Source organism: Aquila chrysaetos, chromosome 4 (assembly GCF_900496995.4).
Source record: "Aquila chrysaetos chrysaetos chromosome 4, bAquChr1.4, whole genome shotgun sequence".
Lineage (NCBI taxonomy): Eukaryota > Metazoa > Chordata > Aves > Accipitriformes > Accipitridae > Aquila > Aquila chrysaetos.
Genome location: NC_044007.1, coordinates 38,559,762 through 38,584,628, shown reverse-complemented (window position 1 = coordinate 38,584,628; position 24,867 = coordinate 38,559,762). Strand labels below are relative to the sequence as shown.

The 24,867-nt window shown below is 44.8% G+C and overlaps 1 protein-coding gene and 1 long non-coding RNA gene across 5 annotated transcripts in view; one reads left to right on the top strand and one right to left on the bottom strand.

Annotated features, from left to right (window-relative positions):
• Window positions 1–6,113: 6,113 nt before the first annotated feature.
• LOC115340596 lies at window positions 6,114–8,239 on the bottom strand. 2 transcript variants are annotated; one of them, XR_003923104.1, is made up of 3 exons: window positions 8,143–8,239; window positions 7,693–7,804; window positions 6,114–7,086 (listed from the first exon to the last, which is right to left on the bottom strand). It is a non-coding gene; the product is annotated as an uncharacterized LOC115340596 (long non-coding RNA). The 2 variants fall into 2 exon arrangements; XR_003923103.1 differs by having other exon boundaries at window positions 6,114–7,083.
• Window positions 7,435–24,867, top strand: part of TRIM55 (tripartite motif containing 55) — a 38,180-nt gene continuing 20,747 nt past the window's right edge. For all 3 annotated transcript variants that reach the window (XR_003923102.1, XM_030012422.2, XM_030012424.2), the window contains exons 1-7: window positions 7,435–7,759; window positions 8,171–8,343; window positions 16,244–16,409; window positions 18,132–18,227; window positions 22,066–22,299; window positions 23,344–23,366; window positions 23,466–23,590. Coding sequence is in view for 2 of the 3 variants with exons in the window: in XM_030012422.2 (XP_029868282.1) it covers window positions 7,571–7,759; window positions 8,171–8,343; window positions 16,244–16,409; window positions 18,132–18,227; window positions 22,066–22,299; window positions 23,344–23,366; window positions 23,466–23,590 (1,006 nt within the window). In the remaining variant the exon portion in view is untranslated. The remainder of the gene's footprint in view (window positions 7,760–8,170; window positions 8,344–16,243; window positions 16,410–18,131; window positions 18,228–22,065; window positions 22,300–23,343; window positions 23,367–23,465; window positions 23,591–24,867) is intronic.

Genomic DNA, 24,867 nt, shown 5'->3' with positions numbered 1-24,867 from the left:
ATGCTGTTTGCTGCCATGAACTACTTGTTGGTATTGCCCAACCCTGACTGCGGGGAGGTAGGACTAGACAGTGAGAGATGTGCATCCTCAGGCAGCCCATGCAAAACACAAATTTTATTGCAAAGCTGCCCCTTCCATGACAAGGGCAAAGCCTTTGAAGAGGCACCCGAAATCTGATTTGTTCTGTAGCCAAAGAACTTTCTCTCTGCCCTTTCTTCCCTTGCATACCCTAAACTCAGCCAGAATCAGAAAGGCTGACTCCTGGGAAACAGCCTGATGGGAAAGGGGGATGCAACACCATGTGTGAGGATGTGGGCCGGCATGTTTGAGATGCTTCCTGAAGTGATAATTCAAAAAGACGTTAATCTAATAGACTGCTGCTTGGTACAATGAACACAACGTCACAGTGGATGGCATCCCTGATCATGGCTTAAAGTGCATTAATTCAACTCCTGCCTGGCTTGAAGGTGTTTCCAGCTGTTGTTGTCCTTGCAAACACCTGCATCTCTCTGTCATGCATTGCACTTCCCTACACTCACGTGGATCTCATGTGAGGGAGAGGGGGAAAGAACTTGGCTGGAAAATGGCCAAAAGGCAATCTTCCTCTTCTAATATAACTTTCAAAAGAAAAAAAGGCATTGGCACTCAGAAATGAGTAGTCATGTTGGTTTTGCTATATGCCTAAAGAGCGTTTACAGGGCAAAGGAACACGTGAAAGGAAAAGTCTCAGAGGAGTTTGAAAAAAAAGCTAAAGGACAGAGGTACCACCTCTGTCACCAGTCATGTGCTAAGCAGGCACTTGACCTGTTCAAGTGATGTCGTGCTGTGTAAAAACCTTCCTGCCCTCACGCACAGTATATTTGTTTAGTTGTAATACTATAATGTTCAATCCTTTGTCTCCCAGCACCGAATCTCTATTCTGTCCTGGAGGAATGACCCTCAAGATGGGGAGGGATGAAAACATAACCTAGACCAGCCTAGGGAGCTGGAACGGAGTCTCAGCAGGTCTCTGATGTGGTGTAAAGTCATGTGCTGAGTATAACCTTAAAACCAGTCTCTCCTTTGAACTACAGACCTCAGCATTGTCCTGGAGAAAAAAATACGCGTGCTCCTCTGCTCTGCCAGCTGAGCTATGGAGGGCACATACTGAAATAGCATCAAGAGTGGCTTATGTTGAGCAGTCCAAGGCTGGGGAGAAACCTGACACTGGGACAGGGCTGTATCTCTGCGAAGTGATGAGCTGACACCAGCTGGGAAGCCTGAGCTGGATCTGTGCTGTGAAACACAAGCCGCTTCCCTATTGAACATCATTCCCCTTTCCTAACGACAGAGCTGGGGTTGCAGCAGCGGGGTTTAAAGGGGAGTGCTATGGCCTGTTAAGGCCAGAGCAGAAATCAAATCTGTACCCCAGTCAAAATTCCTACTGTTATAATTCTGCAATAGCCTTTTCCTTAAATTCTGGTATGCCTGGGAGGCCCCCTAGCACTGCCCCAGCTGTGCCACCTGTGTCCAGCCCCTCTGTCATGGCACCGACTCCTCCACTGCTAACCCGGCACTCGACACCCGTATTATTCCACAAAATGCAGGAACCCCAGGAGGATCCATCATTCCTTCCTCTCTGCTAGCAGGGGAGACATGTAGCGACGACTTACAAGCAGGCTCCCATGGGACGCCGTGATAGCAAAGTAGAGGGCAAAGGGTCAGGGCTGCGTTTAAAAGGCAGGGGACTGTGTTAAAATAGTAAAGCACTTGGTCGCTTACTCTCCAACAGGAAGCAGGATTCTCCAACTTTTCTAACTGGTGTGTTCTCTCATTTTTCTAACTGGTTTTGTTTTAGTTATATCCTTTCTTCCCTCACGTCTCGTTCTCACTGCAGGGCATATTTGGGGGTGTGGAAAAGCAAGCCTGTGCCTGTTATCTGTGAAACTTGTCCCTAGCCCTGGAGAAGACCTATTTTTAGGTAGGCAGTAGTGCGGCGCTGTTTCTTCCCCACATGCGGTACTTCCTCCATGCAGTGCTTTGGACATACTTTTATGCCTTGCCTGTGAAATGTAGATCTCTTTCTACCAGTAATGTGTTGAGTGGATGAGGGTTTGGGAACCTCTGGGCTTGTAAAGTCATGTATGGCTCAGGGAGATGCTGAACCACTAAACTCATGTTTAGTTCCACAACACCAGTAGCCTGTCTTTTCAGGCTCGCTGATTTTGAGACTTTAGGGAATACAGGCAATTGCAGGGAAGATGATAAACACCTCATCTTAATCAACATTCAGGGCCACGCTGCCTCCCTGAAAGGGTATGGCCCGACCACCATTTCTCATCCTGATCTCAAGGACTGTGAGGAAACCAGGACTTTCTGTTGCTTGGGCTTTCTGTTTCCCTGTGGCCCCTAAAGCCAGGTGACACTCAGGTCCGTGCTGGCCTGCTGGCGTTGCTGGAGGGCAGCAGAAAGCCATAGGACCCTCCTTCTCCCAGGCAGGCAGCTGGGAGCAGTGACCCCATGGCTTCGTGTTCCACCAGTGGCAGAGCCACGGCACGGAGGGGTGACTCCCTGATGGAGTTAGTCCACGGAGTCTCCCTGTTTCAGGGTCTTTTAATGCAAATTTCTGAGGTTTGTCCACTATAATTTATGTTGGTACTGCTGATGAATCTGGAACAGAAATGATAATCTAGTTCATCTGCCCTTTTATTCCATGTTTCTGTCTGTCTGCTGCAAACTGTGGAAGCTCCTTGAGCATGGATAAGCCCAGAGAAGGCTGCTTTTGAGCACGATTCAGCTTGGGTCAGTGTCCATCCCCTACTCGAAAGAAAAGGGCAGACATCATCCCTCTGACTGGTCTTTGTAGCTTGTCCCTGAAATCCTGTGCTCCCGCACATTTGATGTGCTCCCAGGGACTCACCCTTAGAAATGCTTTCAGCTTGCCCCTGCTGCTGTGATTTTGTATGTGCAAAAGGAAATTTTGAAAGATGTTGTTATGTCCTGTGCTGGCCCTTGTTTTCCTGGAGATCTGAAACCGCCTCTCAGATTCTTTTTAGAAGGTCTCCAAATACTGACCACATATGGCCTATCATCATGTATGAGGTACACAAAGACAAGTATATATGTTGAGTGGAAAACTGTCAGTCTCAAAAGGCAACTGTTTTTGAAAGCACTTGTCTGTTGCAAAGGCTCTTTCTGGCTGCATAAATTGAGTCACATACAAGGGTAGTTTCAGTATTTATCGTGGGCTGTTTAGCGATCACGATAAAATCATGAAATGCAAGATACCGTTTGCAGTTTGCACTTGTATAGGTAGGAGGGCTTCATCTTATAGCTGGCTCATTGGCTTAGTAAGTTGTTGCAAATGTAAGTGAAATTTGAGTTTCTGCAACATGCTGGCTGTAGGTGGAAATGCTGGTGCTCACCATCCGCTGCTGAGGGACTGCTCACTGCAGGGTAAATGGGCGCAGATGAAAGGTGAGATGGGTGGAGAGCCTCCCCCCTACCTCCCCAAGGGATGCTTGTCTACAAATGCAAATATTTTCAAGTCCAAAAACCAAGCAGAGTTAGCAGGATGGGGAGAGGGGAAGGCCGCATTGTCATTTTACTCTAAACCCACATTCAGGTGGGCCGAAATGGAGGCAGCAGCCTCATTTTTGTTAGGATGTTGTATTGCTTGGGCAGCCAGGACTTCTCACCAGAGGTGAGCAAGGCAGGGCAAAGCTGGGGGGAGACAGGCAGCGGGGCCTGGGGGTCCCAGCGACGGTGGCTGCTCCCCCCTCTTGGCCCGCAAGGGCACCCACCAGCCCTGTCCTCTTCCAGCAGCTGAGCTGTCGAGCAAAGTCCTCAGGCAAGCCCGGCCGGCCTCGGGAGCGTGGGGAGCTGCTGGAGGCAGCGGGGTGGGGATGGGTGTTGTTCCCTGCCCAGGGGACGATGGGCAGCTGCCCACCTTCTTTAGGCAGCTGCTGGTGGAGGGGTCTGCCCACCCCCGGGCTGGGTGGCAGGGTGCTCACTCGTCCCCGAGGACGGGCGGGAGGTGGGGTGGCGGCAGGCCAGGGCACCGTCGCCCCGTGAACCGGGATGCTCCACACCACCCACCACGTCCACGTGAGGATGCCTGGGCAAGGAGCCTGGTGCTTGCAGAGCGGGCTTTGTCTCTGCTGGGCTCCGTGGGGAGGTAAGTCACATGGGAGTTATCCTCTGGTAAAAATATGCTTTTTCTCTTTGTTTTCCAGCCATGCGAGAGCCACGGGGCAGATTTTCTGTGACCGACAGATGAACGCTTCACAGCGCTGGTACAAGATAAGAGGTTGCAGAGGGGAATTCTGTGAATGCAAAACCCAGGGATGTCATTATGGCATTGAAACCTGAACCTGGACATCACTCAACCTCTCTTTCCTCCTCCAAATCCCTCTCCTAAACCCACTGCTTTGCAGCCAGCCTCCCAGGCTCTCCTGGCCGTCAGTCCGCAGACAGCCTGCAAGCTGTTATTCGGCTGCAAAAATAGAGGAGTTCACAGCAACGTCTGTAAAACCAAGCATATCTCTAGGACCTAGCGTTCTGGTTGTGTCAACAAAGCCAGGTAACGTTCCCGGGCAAGTAACACTGCAAAAAATATCATTTAAAAATGATATTTTCTTCTTGGTGATGTCTGGCAGACACCCAGACTTTCTGTCCAGGACTGGGGTTAAAGCAGGTCCTCTTGCCATTTGTTAGTCCCCCTGCAAGGCTTGGCTTCGTGACTCTTTGGAGGTGGACAGCTGTGCGTGTTGGTGGTCTTCCCTTGCGGGTGTGGAAGGGGAGGAAGAGAAGGGTGACAGCACTGCCAGGGAGAGACAGGAGGGTGCCAGGCTTTCTCAGTGCGAGTCCTTCAAAGTCCAGCCCAAGCAATCCCTGCTGAAGACCTGCTGAGGACCGCCCCACGGCTCCACAGCCTCTTGAGCTTTGCTCTTCTCTTCCTCCTTGTTGCAGCGTGGTCATACAACGTGTGGCTTTCCTGGCACTTTTCATCCAGCCTTCACAAGCGCGGCCAAGCCTCTGCGTTTCTTTACCTAGCAATCACTGCTGTGGTTCGTAATACTTTGACAGAAAAACCTGTACTAATTTTTCACGTGTCTGAACTACATATTCCTGCCAGAAAAATATTTCAGCTTAGGCCCAGCTGCAGAAGATGGGTTTATCTTTGTTTTGTCAGCTTCTTTTTGTGGTTGTGCTGTTTATTATCTGTTCCGTGTTAGTGTGCTTCAGCAAACAGAAAGGGGAAAACCTGCAGCAGACTCTCCCTCACCTTGTTGCCATCAGATGTCCTCTGCAGATGCATCAGGTGTCACACCTAGCCTGTTAACAGGAGGATTTTGTGGGCTACCACAGGTAAGTATAAATTCACCAGAATTACATCCCAGAGGAATGTTACACCCTGAGAGGTGCCTCAGTTCATTGTCCAAAGGGCTGGCACAGCGGCACGATCCCCCAGCTTTTTTCCATGCCGTGAACACCTCCTTCCCTAGATCACCATATGCAGGTGCTTCTGTGCACTGGCATTTCTAACCTTCGGCTTTTCCTCCCAGAATTTCTCTGTTTCTCCTTGTGCAGCGAAGTGGAAGTGCCTGCGTCGCCAGGCAAAGACGGCTTTCCTCTTCTAATTCAAAGCCCCTTATTAAAGCAGGTTTTGATGCCCAAGGGGCAGCTGACTCAGAGTTAAGAGGGTAAGAATGAGGCATTCAAATTCCTCCAGACACGAAAGTCACCTCTGACCCAGCCACAGAGGGGAGGGGAAGAAGAGAAATATCTTCTCGCTGCAGCCAGGAAAGACTCCCCGCCAGCCCTGCCAAAGCGCCAGCTGTCCGCAGCTCAGCTGCTGGAGCAGCTTCTCCTGCTCGGCTCCAGGCTCTTGTCTGCACCAGGCAGTCAAAGCAAAGGTGTGATTTCAAACGGGTTTAACTAAGCTAGCACAAATTTCCTGTGAATGCAAGACTTCAGAAAAATCTATTTGGTTTTATGTCACTGCTGACAAATGTGTATGTTTACATAGGGGAAATTCCAGCTCGGTGGGCTGCAAATGGGTACAGGATTTCACCCAAACACTTAAAAAGTATTCGAGGCATTGAAATTAAAAGAGTCAGTAATACATTTAATTTAATATGATTCATTGCCATTGCATGCAGAGAATAGTACTCATTTTCATGTGGAAATCAATGAAAAGCTTCACTTTTATATTTCCCTGAAGTGCAGTTTCCAGACTGGTGTTGCAAGCAGATAAAGGGCCCTGCTTTGGAGTCGGGCTCTGCCCCTGGACGCGTAGGGGACTCGCTCAGCCACTCTATAGCATATTTCAGATGCAAGCCCTATACAGTCATGACATGGAATAAACATGAGAGCTTTCTACAAGACACTTAACAGAGGAAGTATTATAGTTATTGATTAAAAGAGAAGACAACATTCTGATTACATGTACAGTACAGTGGCACAGTGATTTTATACAGTACACACAGGGACTTTGGCTTAAATTTGAGGATGAGATATTTATTGCTTGTACAGTTGTGTGATAAATTATTGGCAAGTAGAAGCACAGATGGCTTTCCCTTAAGATCAGGCATCACATGCCACAAATTATCTGGGAAATTGTCATTTTAAAAATAACTCTGGAACAAGTGCCAAGCTGAGAGGGATATCAGTGTCTAATAAACAGATATAAACACAGCAGCGCCCAAAACTAAAATATATTTGAATTAAACTATGCAGAGAGAGAGTATATACAATTAGCACCTATTCTCTAGCAGTACAAATGGAAGCTTTTCATACTGTATTTCTTCTGTCTCTTTCTCGTCAGGAAATTCAAATAATGTTTTTGCTGCATATTTAAGTCGCTGTGGAGTTAATGGCTTGAATAGTCGTGTTGGATTCTTATGTTACAGCTCCTAAAAAAAAAATCATACCGGAAGAAACTTAAGCACAGATATATGCAGGCAATTTTTTTAAACTGATTTTCAAGGTGGTGACATATTTACACCCTGAAGTGTCTGAGCTCCGATGCAGCCATCGCTCCTATTGTCTTCTCCAGCAACCACATGTGCTTCACACCTTGGAAAGGCAAGATCCTGGAGCCTGCTGAAACACATGGGCAAAATTACACCCTGCATCTCACGGCCATGGCTGCTTGCTCAAACCAGAGTGTTTGTTAGGCTGAGGCCTGTGGCTGGGCAGACTGGGGCAGCCCTATGCTCTCCACTGCCGTGCAGAGATAAGGGGGAGAGCGGGTTGTGTTTGCTTATCGCTCGCCCTCCTCCTCAAGGGGTGAAGGCCATCATGTGTGAATGAGGAGAGCCAGGGCCCTGCCCGCCGCCCCCCCGTCCCCCCGCCAGCCATCACCTGTCCCGGCCTGTCCTCCTCTCACGCACTTATATGGGCACGGCAGGATGGCATCTTGTGACGCTGCGCTGCTAAAAACAGCCCCAGCTCCCTACGGCCCCTCGTTTAAACAATGTCCTCCAGCCAGAGCAACCCAGAGAGCCTCTGATCACAGCACAGCCTTGGACTTATTTCAAGGGAAATTAACCCGGAAAGCCCTCCTCGAGGCCGTGATCCTGAGCGTATGCCCCTGGAAAAGCTAGGGATGAGCACCTCCCTGAACTACAAGTCCTTCTCCAAAGAGCAGCAAACCATGGATAACCTGGAGAAACAGCTGATTTGCCCCATCTGCTTGGAGATGTTCACCAAGCCTGTGGTCATCCTGCCCTGCCAGCACAACCTCTGTCGGAAATGCGCCAGCGACATTTTCCAGGTAGGTTTCTTCCCACAGAAAGCTCTGCTTCCCGAGCAGCACTGGCTGAAATGAATGGAAGAGCAGATTTTTCACATGTTTTGGTTGATTGCTTTTAAAAGTCGGTGAGACGGGGCAGGGGAGTGATTTAAAGCAGAAGTTGAGTGTCCCCAGGGGCCAGGTCTGAGCTCACAGCAGATTAAAGTGTCACCTGTTGGCTGCGGGGACACGGCCGCGTGTGTGAGCTGAGGAACAGGCCCCTCACCCTGCCGTTGCCAGGTGCTTTCCTGGGGGTGGTTTTTGGAGCTACCCTCTCCTCGGGCATATTGACAGTTTCCTACAAGTGTGTTTTTGCCCCGGTGCTTTTGAAAGAGGTTTTCATGGGTTTGCGTGGCCTTGCTCACCTCTCCTTGTGCTGCTTGGCAAGAGCAGGCCTCCAACCCCTACCTGCCGACGAGGGGAGGCACAACCATGGCGTCGGGAGGCCGCTTTCGCTGTCCCTCCTGCAGGCACGAAGTGGTCCTTGACCGGCACGGCGTCTACGGGCTGCAGAGGAACCTGCTGGTGGAGAACATCATCGACATCTACAAGCAGGAGTCCACAAGGTAACGAGTGAATGTGTGCCCTTCAGAGGAGGTTTGCCACAAAAGCAGACGTGGCTTAGGAGACTGGTGGCCTTTGGTCTTTCCGTTTAGCGCACGTGAGGTTGACTTAGTTGTTTTCTCTCTTGGAAATGCGGAAAGGGATCGTGCTGCCATGCATGCCTGTCTGTTTGTGGTGCAATGAAGTCAGCTCTTGCTAAGCACAGAAAACCATATCCAAATAGATGCTGGATTTCCCTGCTGCCACTTATAGCAGAGGATTGTGCCATGCTTATTCACATGAGCAACACTCACCCAGGCAAGCAAAGCCCTACTGACATGAATGGCTACTCACACGAATAAGGGAAAAGTAGCAAGGTTCACATCATTTATTTTAAACAGTTCAAACAATTCCTATTTGTCTTTAACCTGTGCATTCTCATACTAAAGTAGGGAAAGAAATTTCAAATCTTGTTAGAAAATACTGAGGGACAGACAGTGCAAGAAGAAGAAAACTGAATTTCACACAGAAGATACCCTGCATCATAATGTCAAATCAAAACTCAATAAAAATAATCTTCATTCCTGTCAGCTTGGGATATGAACTCATGAAATCAAGTCTTATTTAGGTCTCCATAAAAGAGAAGGAATTGCCAGAAATAATACTTATCAGTGCTGTGTGGCTGTGCACAAGGATCAGGACCTCAGGGCAGAAGAATGGGTTAATCCTAAAAAGTAAGATTACTCCTGAATGTTAATTGCCTGCACTGGATGTGTAATGGATCCAGCAATAGAAAAATGTTGTGTTCTCATCTCTCTTTCCCTGGGATGGGTTGGACGCCTGTTACCACCATGGGGAACTTAGTAAGGTAGGGAGGGAAGCTAAGCCTGGTCCCAGGCCATGAAGCAAGCAGCTCTCACCCAGGGAAGCTGCCTTTTGTCACCAGCATGGATCCATAGGGCCGGTTTTGTATGGCAAGGTGTTTTGTACGGCAAGGTGTTTTGTACACCTGAAAGAAGGTGTAATCCTGGACGTGCTCCCTGACAATCTTCCCATCCTACCCCAACAATGAGCTGGGTTTCGCAGGGACAATGAGGCGATGTTGCTGGAGCATGTGGACGCAAGTGTCGGAGCCCAGTGCCTGGGATGCCTTTGGGCACTTCTACCCTCCTCCGGCAGAGGAGGTCAGTCGCCAACAGAGAGAACATTTTGGAGCGCGACGGTGTCTTTGGCTATTCTTGGCTGTTTGAATCCCTTTGGGGACAGTTGTAGCTGGGCATAGGTTGGAGCTCCAAAGCGTCGGAGAGCATGAAGTTGGCTTAAAATTGTCCTTTCTGCTGCCCTTCATGCTCGGTGCCAAGCTACCCTTGTGTGTGTCATTGATACCCAAATATTATTTTAGTCAGGAAAATCTCGGAGGAAATGAATCAGCAAAGCTACGGTGGTGGACTTTGCTTGTGATCAAATAAGCTGGACATGTGCGTCCTCATGTCTTGGTTTTGGTTTTTTTCAGCTCACAGTTGTATTTAACTTAAAAAATAAAGAAATGCAGCTCCTTTTCCCATTTAGTTCATGGGCAATTGGAACAAAGTTCAGTTAAACAGAAATGTAAGAGATTTAGTAGACTTTTTAAAAATTCCATGAAAGTAAAACACATGATGAATAAAAGGGGAGAATAGAAAAAATACAAATATGAACATATATTTGCTGAGATATTTGTCCGAAAGATTTGTTTATTTAGTTTGTTAAGGTGCTTATTTAACCTTCATATATGTCCTTAGAATGAAAGCTATCGTCAGGGTTACGTAGCAGTGGCAATGCATAGCAGCATTATCTAAACTATTTGGCACTTTGTAGGCCTCAGCTGCTTATCTCCCTCTGCCTAACATTCCTCAGGCTCCCATGAGAGTGTGAGCAAGATCTGCCATGGCTTTACCCAGTGCTGTCCCACTGAAACCAAAACCTCAAGGGAAATCAAGCCTTCTCCACTTCTTCCTTTTGTACCAGTCTGTTCCAAATGGAGCGCTGGGGTCTGGCAAAGGTACATAAGAGGAAAGGTGAGATGTGACCTTTGCCTCCTTGTTTCTTCCCAAGACAACCCTTCAAACTGGCAGTACCTGTGATTTCCAGACAGGAGCCTCTTCCCCTCAAGTTCTCCTGTAGGTATAATTCACCATAACTGTGTGTGCCAGAATGGTGCCAGCTCCCAGCGGCATTTCACATGAACTTAGGAGAGTGAGCGGAATTCAGCTAGGGAGCAAGCTTTATCTCCTGCTTAGGCAAAAAAAAAAAAAAATTATTTCAAAAATATTTTTTTAGATTTGAGTTTCTATTTGGATTAAGGAATTGTTTTTTTTTTTTTTAAATAAAAGCTGGGGCAGGAGCTGACCTATGGTGTTGGGAGGGTCTGCCCAAGCCCTCACATGCAGCCCCTCCTGTTACTAAAAATCACATCATATGGTCTTTTATCCAATTGCTTATCAAATTCCAGCTGATGGCAGCGTAGCCTGTTGCCCAATTTAGAATCTATTAGCAACACAAGGAAAGAATTCTTCAAGCAGGACGTGGCTCCTACAAAGCTTTAAAGGATGGCAAAGGACTGAACTCAGTGGAAATAGAATTGGCTAAAATATTAAACCAATCTTTGAAAGTCTGTAGGCCACAGATTACCTGAACTATCTGAGGAACATCAGGGTGCCTGCTGCCACCAGGAAAGGATAGCAACAGGAGGCTATGACTTCTCACAAGATCTGGCAGCCTCTAACGAGCTCAGCTGGCTATTCCTGATCAAAAGGTGCTTTGGGCTTTGTTACCAGCTGCATCCTGATCAGGGAGGGTCGAGTGCTCTTTCTGCCTTGCACCTACCAAGGAGAGCCCTAGGTACAGGCTGTCCCTGCAGACCCAAGCACAGATGGAGCAGCGTGCGCAGCAGCGTGCGCAGCAGGGACCAGGCACTGTGCTGAGAGCAGCGTACGTGGGCTCTGCAACAGTGGTGACATGCTGCCGGACGGGGTAGCCAGCACCACCAGGAGCAGCTATCCCTCACACCTCAGAGGCCTCGGCCAGAGCTCCGAAGGGAGGATGTGGCTCTCCAGGTTGGGCTGCAGGGATGCCTGAGGACCTCAGATAGGCTGGGCCAGGGAGATGGGCTCCCTGGCCACAGGTCGTGAAGCAAGGGAGCCACAGGAGGAGCCCTGCAGACTGTGCAGCAAGAGAGATGAGGAGAGAGATCACCTGGATCTTCTCCAACTCCCCACCGAGACAAAGACCCAAGCTTATCTGCACCAGTGGTTTTCTTCGGCCAAGCATTCACGATAGTACTAGTGTAATGGAGCTGCAGGAATCCCTATGTCCATATGAACTTTTATGGTGTTCTCATTTTTCAAGCCTCATTTCTACCCTGGGTATTGATGGGCTTTTCACTGGTTTGGGGAGCGTCCATCATTGTTGTTGATTTTCAAGGAACACCTCCTCCAAGCTCACGAATTGTCTATCCCCATATACATGAACTCAAGCAATGGTGGCAGGATACCAGCTTTGATTAACAGGGAGCTCCTGATAGAAATAAAACATTAAAAAAGAAGCAAAAAGAAGGTGGACAGATGACTCAGGAATACTTCGAGAAACTGCCTAAGCATGTACAGATAGAGTTAGGAAAGCCAAAGCCCACCTGGAACTGAATCTGGCAAGGGACATGAAAGGTAAAATGAAGAGCTTCTACAGGTACATCAGCAGCAAAAGGAAGATTGGGGAAAGTGTGGGTCCACCGCTAAAAGGAGCAGGCGCATCTGTGACAAAGGACATAGAAAAGGCCAAGGTACTCAATGCCTTCTTCACTTTGGTCTTTACTGGTAAGATCAGTCTTCAAGAGTCCCAGGCCCCCAAGACCAGTGGGAAAGTCTAGACGAAGGAAGACTTAGCCTCAGTGGAGGGGGATTAGGTTAGGGAATATTTAAAAAAAAATTGACATCCTGATAGGAGGCACCCATGAGTGGTGAGGAAGCTGGCTGTTGTCATTGGAAGGCCACTCTCAATAATCTTTGAAAGGCCGTGGTGATCGGGGTAGGTTCCTGAGGACTGGACTGGAAGAAAGCAAATGTTACTCCAGTCTTCAAGAAGGGCAAGGAGCAGAATCCAGGGAACTATAGGCTGTTCATCCTCACACTGGTCCCTGGAAAGTTGTTTGAGCAAACCCTCCTGGAAACTATTTTCAAACATATAAAAGACAAGAAGGTGATTAGAAATAGTCAGCATGGATTTATGAAGGGGAAATCAGCCTGACCAACTTGATAGCCTTTTATAGTGAGATGACTAACTCAGTGAATGAGAGGAGAGCAGTGGATGTTGTTTACCTAGACTTTCAACACTGTCTCCTGTAACATCTTTGTTGACAAACTGATGAAATAAGGTCTAGAGTGGACAGTGAAGTTGACTGAAAACTGGCTGAACTGCCAGACTCAAAGGGTCATGGTGAGCACCATGAAGTCAGGTGGAGGCCAGTCATTAGTGGAGTATGTCCAAGATTGATACTGGGGCCAATACAGTTTAATATCTTTACTAATGACCTGACGGAGCCTCATGCAGTCATGCAGATTCTCTCCATCCCCTGACCAGGTGCAGGCACTAGGTGATGTTATTGTACAGGAAGGGCTACAGCTATCTTAGGGTCCTCAGTAAAAACACCATCAAAGTTGGATTCAGGATTTCAGTAGAGACCTTTCTGGATTTGTAAACATCCTAAGGAAAACATGCCTTCTAACTAAACAGCAGTTTTCCTAAGGTCTTACCATGTCCTTAATTAAAGTGTGCTCCTTTATATGCCCAGCAACTTTGCATTTTCTCACCAAATCACAGAATCACAGAATGGCTGAGACTGGATGGGGCCTCTGGAGGTCATCTAGTCCAACCCTCCTGCTCAAGCAGGGCCACCCAGAGCCAGTTGCCCAGGACCATGTCCAGATGGCTTTTGAGTATCTCCAAGGATAGAGACTCGACAACCTCCCTGGGCAACCTGTGCCAGTACTCGGTCATGCTCACAGTGAAAAAGTGTTTCCTGATGTTCAGAGGGAACCTCCTGTGTTTCAGTTTATGCCCATTGCCTCTGATCTTGTCACTGGGTGCCACTGAAAAGACCTTGGCTCCATCCTCGTTACACCCTCTGTTAAGGTATTTAGATAGCTGAAGGTATTGATAAGATCAAGGTCATTGTTAAGATCCCTCTCAACCTTCTCTTATCAAGGCTTCAGGCTGAAAGTCCCAGGTCTCTCAGCCTTTCCTCACAGGAGACGTGCTCTAGACCTTTAATCATCATGAGGGCCCTTTGCTGGGCTTTCTCCAGTATGTCCATGTCTCCCGTGTACTGGGGAGCCCAGAACTGGACCCAGTACTCCAGGCTGTGGCCTTACCAGTGCTGAGAATCTTCCTTTCCATAAAACATGCACAACACTCCACACATTAAGGTCCAAACCCAATTTTAACGGAAAAGAATAAGCCTGTAACAAACACAGGCTTAGCATCTCAAAGAGCAGAGTCAGGGAATGAGAGCACAAAGGTATTAGGCCATTTCAGCAACCTGCCGCTTCTTTGGTCACAAGCACATTTGTGACAAATCTTTTCTTCTACTAAAGCCATGCTGTCATTTTCCTGTTGGCTACTCTTTAATCTCCTGTTTCAGGAGCAGCCACCATTTTAAACTCAGAGGTTGTGTATTGACCTTTGCTACACCAACATAGACCTAGAGGATCCCCTCTGAAGCCAGGGAATGTCGTGCTAAAAATCTCTCCTTTTGCACAGCCTAGGAAGGAGATTGTAGATCTGTTTACTTCTAGTCTTCTGTCACTGTTTTCAGGGCCCTACTAGTTCAGGGAGTTCTGCCAGGTTTCTTCCAGCTCTTTGCGGCCCCTTTGAAGGTTGGCTACTTCTGGCTGAACTTGCTTGACACCGTCACCTTTTTGCCCTGTGCAATGTGCCTTTAATGCTAGTGGCACCATTCCAGTGTCAAACAATATTCTAGTAGTTTCTGCTTCTGCTCTTGTAAATATTTGCAGGAAAAGCAGCTATTTCAGGCTTAATTAATCACTTTGAAATTCATTGTCTGTTATTGCCCTCACATGCGGGCCCTTCCACTGGTGCACTATAACATGAATATATTAGGCACTGTTTGCAGTCAATGTAAAGCATTGTTTGCAAACAATGTAAAGCAGTTTTTGTGGTGGAGACACACCTTTTTTGACTAGCATTGAAATGATGCTGGATTTGACACATTGAGTGCCTTATGTAAATGTACGTTAGAAATCTGACCCAAATAATACAGGCTTCCTTCAGAAGTGTCCATCTTGTTTTATTCTGCTGTAGCGTGTTGTATTGCAGATTACAGATTTTCCTTACAAACCCTTTAAATTCGAATGCCCTCTTGAAATTAAAAAATATGAATGCATGAGATTTTATTTGTTGCTTGATCTTTTTTTAAATGCATCTAATTGATCACATTGCCTTCCCTTCGGAACAGAAAACCTGTACTTTGTCATTAAAAAGTAAATGCCTTGTCCACTCTACCAAATTAAATTGAAAAACTCTATTGTAATATAATCTAAAATAATTATTTTTCGATACATTTTTAAACTTGAATAGACTGACTGGTTGCCTCCTTGCTACAGAGCTCTGAAGAATGGCTTTAAAAAGAATGTTTCCATGTAATTTCATTATATTCTATAGTTTGGGAAAATATTTTCTGTCTAATGATAAAAAGATATATTTCTATGATGCCATTGCTCCACTTGCTACAGGTAAGTCATTGTTCTCCTTCCAGATGGTAGCAGAAGGGGATAATGGCTTATGCTGGAAATATTTAACATTGCTACAGTAGGAGTGGCAAACTTTGGAGGCTTGAACCCCCAGGCACACTCCCTCCATCAATCTACTGTCCCTGTCCTCTAGTACCACATCCTCACATACTCACATGCGTGCCACAGATGTGCTCAGGGTGCTAAGCCTGAAGCGTGGGCTCAGAAAAGCATCAGCCTGCCCACACAGACTGGACCAGAGATTTCACTTACACTGGGAACGTCAGTTAAGTGGCTCATTTAAAGGAAGCTACAACTAAATCAGTTCCTAAAATAGTAGGGATTGACTTGTGTGCGTATGGCTAAATCATTTTGGTGAAGAGAAGATCAGGACTGAGCTATAGTCTGGTGACAGTTCCTGGCTTAGCACAGGGGAGGAATGCTTCTTGTGTAACCCATGCCCTTGGTGACAGTTACAATCGAGTTACCTACTGTTAAAAAGTTCGATACTGTACAAGTTAGGAATGTGCCACCCAGCTAAAATTAATTTTTGTGAGACCATATTTTCGTTGCTGGCCTAGTGTAAAGGCCATAAGGACCCAGTCCTGTTTGATATTGACAGTCCTGACCTGGGCCTCACAAAGCTCATCAGCAGAGATAGAGAGTTAAGGGCATAAAGGTCCATCAATACCTACAACTCTTGCTTCAGATTAGTCCCCTGCAAAAGAGCTTTGCTTCATTAAGGCCAAGTGCCCAACGTTTTGCATGATGAACCCAAAAGAAATTACATATGTTTCATATTTCAGACAGATGTTAGATAACATGCTAATTAAAGTACACAAGTAGTCTAAGATCAGTCTTAGTGAGGTTATTTACATTTTTAAATATGAGTGAGGGTTCAGTCACACGCCCAGCTGGAATCCTCATATGAAGTCATGTTGCTATATTGTCATCAAATCCTGTTGTGTCAGGACATTAAGCTGTACCGCTGTCTATTTAGTCATCCCGTGTGGCAGGTTTAAGTCTACGCTGTGTATTCAGGTCAGCCTTGGGCACTGCTATATGAATGTACCGTATTTCATGCTGATACCCTAAGTGCTGTCATCAGAAACTCATGGGCTAAACTTGTTTTCTTTTGCAGACCTGAAAGGAAGTGTGACCAGCCAATGTGCGAAGAGCACGAAGATGAGAGAATTAATATCTACTGTTTGAACTGTGAAATGCCCACCTGCTCCTTGTGCAAAGTTTTTGGTGCCCACAAAGACTGTCAAGTTGCTCCTCTCACAAACATTTACCAGCGACAGAAGGTAAATATCTTTTTGTTTCTCATAGTCCTCCCAGCAACTGACAGGACCATCGACAGGAAAGTATTCCCATGGGCTTCCTGCGAGTTTCCAAAGGGGCCTGGGGATGCCTTTGCCATTCCTGTGTGTGTGAGTGAAAGGCTCACACAAATCTGTAGGAACTGTTTAGAAACACAGGAAAGTAAATTTATGAGAGATCACACAGAAAGATATTACAGTGTCCCAATTTTTGTTAGTACAGTGAGTAAACATTTTAGACAGTGATTTGATGTGAAGCTGAGGACCTCTGTTTTGAGGTTCCTAATCTCTTTTTTTCAGTGCTTTTAAATCAGAAAAACAAGTGGAATTCCAACACATGAAATGGAAGGAGAATAGACCATTACAAACCAAATAGTTATCTATCAGCCACTTTTGCCTTTCAGCATCCCATTTTTTAAGAAAAGTTAAGTGAAAAACCTCCTCCTGCAAGTGAATGCAGGAATATTCAATAGTTGGCTGCACAGGATGTACCTAACATCCTCTGCCCTTGCTGTCACCAGTAAAAGACTTGTTTATTTTTAATACAGTATTAATTTAAAACCTGACTCACTGGGTTATCCTCCTGAGATAAACAGCTCATTTTTCTGGAGGGCCCCAGTGGGGCAAGCAATCAGACAGGCCAGGTTTGCAATCCCAGCCTCCAACTTTGTCACACAGATGCTTGTGTGTGGAAACTACAAATGAGAAGTCACTTTAGGAAAGTAGTTACATATCATCCTTTTCAATCAAAAAAGGAGGGAGAAGGGGGAGAAGTTTCTTGGACTGAATCCATGCCCCCAGTCACTCCCTTTGCATGGAGATTTGCAAGCCATGGTTTCCTTCCCAGAGTGCCTGTGGAAAGGGGCTGTCATGTCCAAGACTGGAGGCGTAACCCAGAGGCTGCAGGATGCATGCTTCAAAGAATCCTTTACAAAGCTGTGGAGGCCACAGACATGGTTGCCTCTGTCACTACAGTCGTTGCCAAGGGCCCCTCACCCTCCCCAGCACCCTCACCAAGTTCCTTAGGGACTAGCTTCTGTGTCTCTCCTCTTCTAAGGATACCTCATAGTCATCTCCATCCCCACACTCAGGCCATTTCCTTCTTCCACCGGTTTCCCTCATGCCAGTGGCTCAGCCTCTACCTTCTCCTCCTCCTTTTCTCCCTTCCCCTCTCACCACAGCCCCAGCCCCGGCCCCACTGCCCTCATGCCAGGGGGTCTGTAGCGCCCGGGTCCCTCCAGGTCCATTGGCCACCTATTCTCGTCTCCAGGGCCAAGAGCCACAGTCCTCAGAGAAATAGCGCAGTGGCATGGCTAGACGGAGACACTAAAAAAAACAGCCCCCTCAAGAGACAGTCTTTTCTCTCAACAAACCCAAAGGGAATATTTTGGGGCTTTTGAAACATAGCACTTCAGACAAAAACATCTAGAAGAGCCTCCTAGAACAAAGTGCTTCCTCCTTTCCAAACCACAGTTTCTTCTCCATGAAAAGTTTCAAAATGACAATGTTTTCATAGTGTTTTGGGAGAGGAAACAAATGTCAAAGTACTAGCAGGTAACGTGTGGGCAGGTAAAGCTCCAATTTTCCATGGTTCTGGTGGAAAGAAGATGTTATGGCTCATTTGTCTCCCGCTCCCCGCTGTTAGATGTGCCACCCTGAAGTGTGATGGCGTCTAACCCTCCTGCTTGCTCTCCCCTTACTGCCTAGTCCGAGCTGAGTGATGGCATTGCAGTCCTGGTGGGGAGCAACGACAGAGTGCAAGGGATAGTCACGCAGCTGGAGGAGACCTGCAAGACAGTTGAGGTAGGTACCATCTCTTTAAATGCAGTTCTTTCAGTGTGAAGTCACATCTTTTAAACTGCTGGTAATGACCATTCTTTAACAGACCTCACTTTGCCCAAATGTGTTCCCACATAGTTTTGCAAAGCCATTACCTGTGGCTTTGTACAGTATCAGCTGTACTTCCTCAACCAAAGGATACGTCCTGCTCGGCACCCTGCCTCTGACATTGGCCATGTGGTTGAGGACAAAGAGTAAGGATAATCCATACCAGCACGTCTTGCTCAGCATTCTCAGTGGCATAGATCCTGTGAACAGACCTTTAGTCTCAGCCACAGGGTAGCCACAGCATGGCTCCCAAGTATATCAGTGAGCTCTGTATTTGGTTGCTTTACCTTCTGTGCAGAAGTACTTTTTAAATAGACTTATGTTGCCCTTTAAGGAGTCTTGTTTTGTTGCTCATGGGAGGGAAGAGTTTGGGTTCTTACTGGATTTTCTGGTAAAACTCTTACTCTGACTGGGCTGGAATTAGTTTTGTGTCATTCAATGGCAGAAGTGGCTTTCATTTCCTCCAAGAGATTTGCACCAGAAAAGCAAATATAAATATCAGCTCTAACCAATTTGAGCATCACAGAGCAATAGGCTGAAAGGAGCTCGTATGAATTGATTTTGTGATCAGAGTTTGATGAAGCATCTAGTGAAGGAGTTGCATCCCTCTCAGCCCAATTAGAATTATATTGACCCTTTAGAACTCAAGCAGAAAAGAGAAATGGCAGAGAAAAAGAAGTTAATCCAAGATGTATAGATTCTAATTGGTAAGAAAAGTTGATTCCACAATCTATGTACACAATTGCCCAAGGCTCCTATTTCCTCAGAGCAAGGAAGAACAGAAAAATGTCCAAATTTGGTTCAAAGAACATCAAACCATTAGCCCAAGTAAATGAGAGAGCATGTTAGCAGCAGTCAGAACTTTGTAGTCAGGAAGCCTTCATGTCGCAAGGATGAAATTAACTGCTATCAGGACTTTGCAGACAGAAACAAGCCTTTCAAGTAGGTTAACTGCAGAAATTTGAATGATACAAAAGCAAAAGCTTATACTCATTTAAGTTGAACTGGCTGAACTAGAAACAAAACTTCAAACATCTAGTCTGAAGTATGAAGAAAACACTGTGCTAAAAATACCTTAATAAATACAACAGTTTCTGAAACTAGCTTCCTCAGAGTCATCCACTCAGTTTAAAGTCTAACCTTTAAACTCAAAGCCCAAAGAAAGTGCAGCCATTTTACCTTCAGATGTTTTAACAGCCTTTTCACCTTTAAAGTCAAAGATTGCAGAAAATAGATCTTAGAGCTTACCTTGGCACTTCCGTGTTACATTTCAAGCAAATCACATTTCCCACCACATAAGAGCTTTGTCTGAATTGACATCAGTTTGTCCTTGAAGATGAAAAGCTATAGCTAGAGCTGAGAAATGTGCACACATGGAAGTAACACTTATAATCCAAGGATTGTCTCCTCTCTGTGCGTAACACTTTGCAGGGAACAATAAATATCGGCTTTAGCAGAAAATACATGATCATTTTCCTTTTAGCTGGAGTAAGCAATAGCCTACAGTTCTATATTTAGCTATTGCTCCTATCCAACCCTAAAAGCCAGAAAAACAAACAAAAAAATTGATTAATACTTGTATAGTTTTTAACTGATTGAAAGGTAGACCAAATTCACATATTATACTGAAAATAAAAAAAAGGGAATATAAAACGCTAAATACTGGAAAACAATAATAAATAATTAAGTACTGTTTAGCCCTGTAAACAATATGAGTCAAACAATGAAGTAAAAATTACAGTGTTTCTTTCAAATGCTAATAGCGTAGTCCAGTCAATACAGATACTTCAGAACAAGCAGTGCGACTCATGCTCAGCAGCAAGGACTCCTTTCTTTTTGCTGTAACTGTGCTTTAAAGAGCAAAAAGGCTGAGAACTTTTCAGATTGGAAAGTCATGTATTTGTTAACCTTCTTCATTACTCAGAATCTGATCAGGGTAATTCCATCAGGCAGAGAACATTGTATACAGAAAGAGAATATTTCAGAAATATTTCAGCATTTGCAGTTCGGAAACCATTCTGCACTCTCACTCTTGAGGTTCACAACTCTGTCATATCTGCTGGCAGGAAATATTATATATTAGAGCTTAGAGATAGGGAAGGCTCTCTCGGGGCACCCTGCTATCACTCTCTTGCTCTTCTTCCCCTAACACTTGTCCTGTGCCAAATGGCAAAGGCAGCACACACCTGTCTTGAAATTAAGGTTGCTTTACAAGTGATCTGAATGACGTTTCAGAGGAGGTCATTGTAGACTAACCGAAGAGGAGTCTGGAGCAAGCAGAAATGAAGGAAACACTGGGAGGAAGTTAAGAGAGGAGGGAAAGACAAGAGGAAGATTATTTAAGGCCTGAACAATAGAATGACACCCAGGAACCATGACTCACTTGGTTCAAAAGCTTCCTTATCCCCATCTTAGAACTCACTAATCAGGAATTTCTGGGAAGTGGCAAGGACCTCCAGAAGGGCAGGCCAAGCCTGCCCCCATGCAAGGAGTTTTAAATTAGAAGTGCCTGTTTAGCCTAGTCTTCCTTATTGGGAAGCAGAGGTGGATACCTGGGTCAGTGCAACAAGATCTGTATTCACTCCCTTCCCCTCAATGTAGACAGTGATTTTTGGCCACACGTCCATCTTTGAAAGGCTTTCTCCTTTGAACAATACAGAGCAGACTGTCACCACTCATAGGAAAGAGCTCTGGCTGAAAGTCAAGAAAAAAGTGGGATTCTCTCTAGCCAAGTGCTATGAATAATCAGTCTTATCACTTCCAAAAGTACTGTGGGACTGTTAATAACCCTGTGCTGCCAGGATCTCAGTATTATGCCTCAAGGGACAAAGATGAGGAATTGATTCAGCCTCAGTTCCTAGCAAAGAGATTTAAATAACCACCACCATCCCCAACCAGATATAACCACAATAAGGTTAAGCCCTGGGGCACACAGATGACTCAAGTACTTCTGTTTGGTAGACCACAGACATTATAGATAACCTGTCTCCAATTTCCTCCCCATAAATCCTCCCTTGCAAGGGCAGTGTGTTCTTGTTAGAGAGCGCTCAATGAAGCAGTCATCAAACCCACCCTCCTTACTCAGTGAAATATGCTATGTTGTCTGGTTGGAAGGACAACAAAAGTGTCTCAAAAAATGATGTGAAAAACAGTGCCTGAAGGTAGGGTTGGAATCGGATTCCTCATTCTTGTCTTTGTGTTTTTGTCACACACCATTTTCTTTGTGGTACCTCTACCTCATTCAGTGCACTGTAAATGGAACATAATGGACACCTATTGTCAAAATAAAGTCTAAGAGGGCGTATGTGAAAATCATGCCCAGCCAGGATAGTTCCAGGTTCTCTGGTAGAAAATGAAAATTCTCCAGAGCTGATTCGCTCCTTTAAAAACCATTCTGTTCATGCAAATGAACGCAGCTGCTAATATGGTGGGGTTCTTTACTTTTTCTGCAGACTTTGACGTCTCACTACAGACGTCATAAATACCTTTCACAATTTTTTAGCAGACTGACAAGTTATACAATAACCTGTTTAGGGGCTTTCAGTGGCTTGAAACTCAGAGTTTGAGAACAGTTTTAAAACTTTTGTTCCAATAGCTTGGACTTTGAAAATTTTAAAAGTCTCTGGGGTCATTCAGAATCCTTTGCACTGTTCAGAAAGAGGAATTTCTTTGATGAAAATGCTTCCAAGTAACTGTAAAAATAGCAACTCTTTTAAGAACATAACATGTTAAACATAAACCAAATGATTCACAGGAATGCTGCAGACGACAGAAAGAGCAGCTGTGTGAAAAATTTGATTATCTCTATTCTGTACTGGAAGAAAGAAAAAATGAGATGACACAAATAATCACTAGAACCCAAGAGGAGAAACTGGAACACGTCCGCTCCCTGATGAAGAAGTATGCGGATCATTTGGAAGCTGTGTCAAAGCTTGTTGAATCAGGAATCCAGTTCATGGAAGAACCAGAAATGGCCGTGTTTTTGCAGGTATAAAGTCTATAAATAGAGATAGAAAAAGAATGATGGGTTTATCGAAATACTATTTAAGCATTTCTTAATTTTAGGCACATTCAGAGTTTGGTCATCTTTGAGTGAACATTTATACAAATTCATTTTTTAAACACTTTCATCAGCACAGAAAAATGACTAGTCTTCTTGTGAATAGTATCCAAACCAAGAACGTAAGTATTTGTTATTTGCACCAAAATATACTATCCTGTGTATGAATTTCTGGTCCCCAAAGAAGAAACAGGAATTTTAACATTTTCCAACATATCTTTATTGTCCCACCACTATAATATATGTGTATAGGAACTTCTGTGAGTTATAGGTTTCATTTGCCTATTGACAGAGTGATTAACTTTCCAAGAATTAAATATTTATGTTCTAAGTCACATTTTTATGCCTTTACTTCATCTTATTTTTCTTCCATTTTCTTACTATAAACTTAGGAGAGCTGATTAGGAAACCATTAGCAGCCTGTTCACTGAATTCATTGGTGTAGAATTTCTCTCCTGCGAGTTTACAATTTCTCTATATTAAAGGCTGGAAGGGTGTTTTTTTAAAATAAAACCACAAAAACCAACACCTTATTTTCATCAAAGAATTGCCTTTGAAAAGTACAGTATTCGTTCCAGACAAATAAAATTTTGTGGCTCCAGAAGTATGCCCTTATGGATAGTCAGACTTATAGTTACTGTGACTAAAGGTGGTAACAGAACAATTGCTTTTCACCACAAATACACAAAACAAAAGAGCAAAAATATTTCCATTTAATTTTTGTAGAAATTGTACGTATTTCCCATCATATTCAGATTTTAATTTAAAAGTCTTCAATTAACTGAAAGGTTTACTCAGCTGTATACTAATTACCATCCAAATTTGATCTCATTCATAGATCTCATGGCTGTCATTTATGAGATCCATAGTGTGTTTAGAAGCAGCCAGTGTAAGAATTAGATCTCAATGCATAAAGTCTCTGAAAAAATGGAACCAGTTAAGAAGTCAGTTATTTCCTTTTTGTTTTCACAGAATGCCAAAACATTGCTACAAAAGTAAGTATTTAAACTTGAGACTCTTGATCTTTATAATGAATTACAAATTACAGATTTATCTGCAAATCCAAATGCCAATAACCAATCTCTCTGTTTTAGAATTACTGAAGCATCTAAAGGTTTTCAAATGGAAAAAATAGAGGATGGGTATGAAAATATGAACCAATTCACAGTGAACCTCAGTAGAGAAGAAAAGATAATACGAGAAATTGATTTTGACAGAGGTATATCATTTATTTTACCTAAGTTACTTTCTTAAATTGCAGCTGTGTGTGATTTACATGATGATACTGAGTAGGAAAATACTCAGAACTTGAATCAGATATTTCTCTCCATCCCAAAGTGTAACTCGACCATTTTGTATCAATTATAAGCAAAAGCAAAAATCCATCACAGTCAAAAAAATCACATAACCTGTTGAAACCATTAATCTTAGCTTTTATGTGGCCTCAACACTTTCCTAAGCCCATGATCTTTACTGACTCCTCATGTGAAGGGACCACAAAATTAAGCTTTTATCTCATTCTGTAAAGTCCTTTTTTTCCCTAAAAGATGTCTTTATTGTATGGCCTGTCTGCTCTAGAAAGTCATTAAAGAAATAGAATGTTTATTACTAAACAATGTACTTATGAAAGATACTTTTTTAAAACTCTTTTTTATTATAATAAAAAATATAATCAAAATTCAAGATCACAGAGTTATAGAGGGAAGCAAAAATTGTCATCATCTTTCATGCATTTAACCTCTTGTGTCATGTCAGTTGTCATGACATCATGACTAAACATGCTTAATATGTCTATATTATAATGCAAAGTTGTAATTCTACATTTACCAAAGTAGCCTGAAACCTAGGCTCACCTATGCTTTACCTTGCAGAGTAAGCCACAAGAAGTTAATGGAGATAAATGTTTCAAATAAGCAGATGTCTCCTATTAAAAGGCAGCAGTAATAGTCACCTGGATATCTCCAATTTTCTTGCTAGCACTGGATTCTGCTGGTACATTTACATTTACCTTTCTCAGCCCAGTTAAGTCTCATGCAGATGCCACTCATCGCTTACTCCCCTGCCACGACTTATACTAACTTCAGAGTGCGTGGCTGCTCCCTGCGAGGGACCCTGCATGCCTGCTGTGCAGATCTTGGTCTGTAGGTTGGGATCCGTGGACTAGCTGTACTTGTACTTGGCCCAGGGGTTCATGTAGCAGGACACCAGCTCTGGCACCAGTCAGCAGCAGAGGAGCAGGTGCCATCTTGCAGGGCCGTGAACTTTCAGGGATTTGTCCTGGGAGGGACAATCCCTAGTCACAGCCTCATGCCCAGTTCGTCCCTGTGATCAGCCCCAGCTGCCACATCCCTGCCACACATGCACATCTGCCAAGACTGTGACCTCCTGCTCTGGGCACACCCCCCACCATCTGATGGGGAATGTGACACCCACCTCTTGGGGACAAGGCATTAGCAAGGGCTTTGGCAATCAGGAGCTCAGTCCTACATTTGAAAC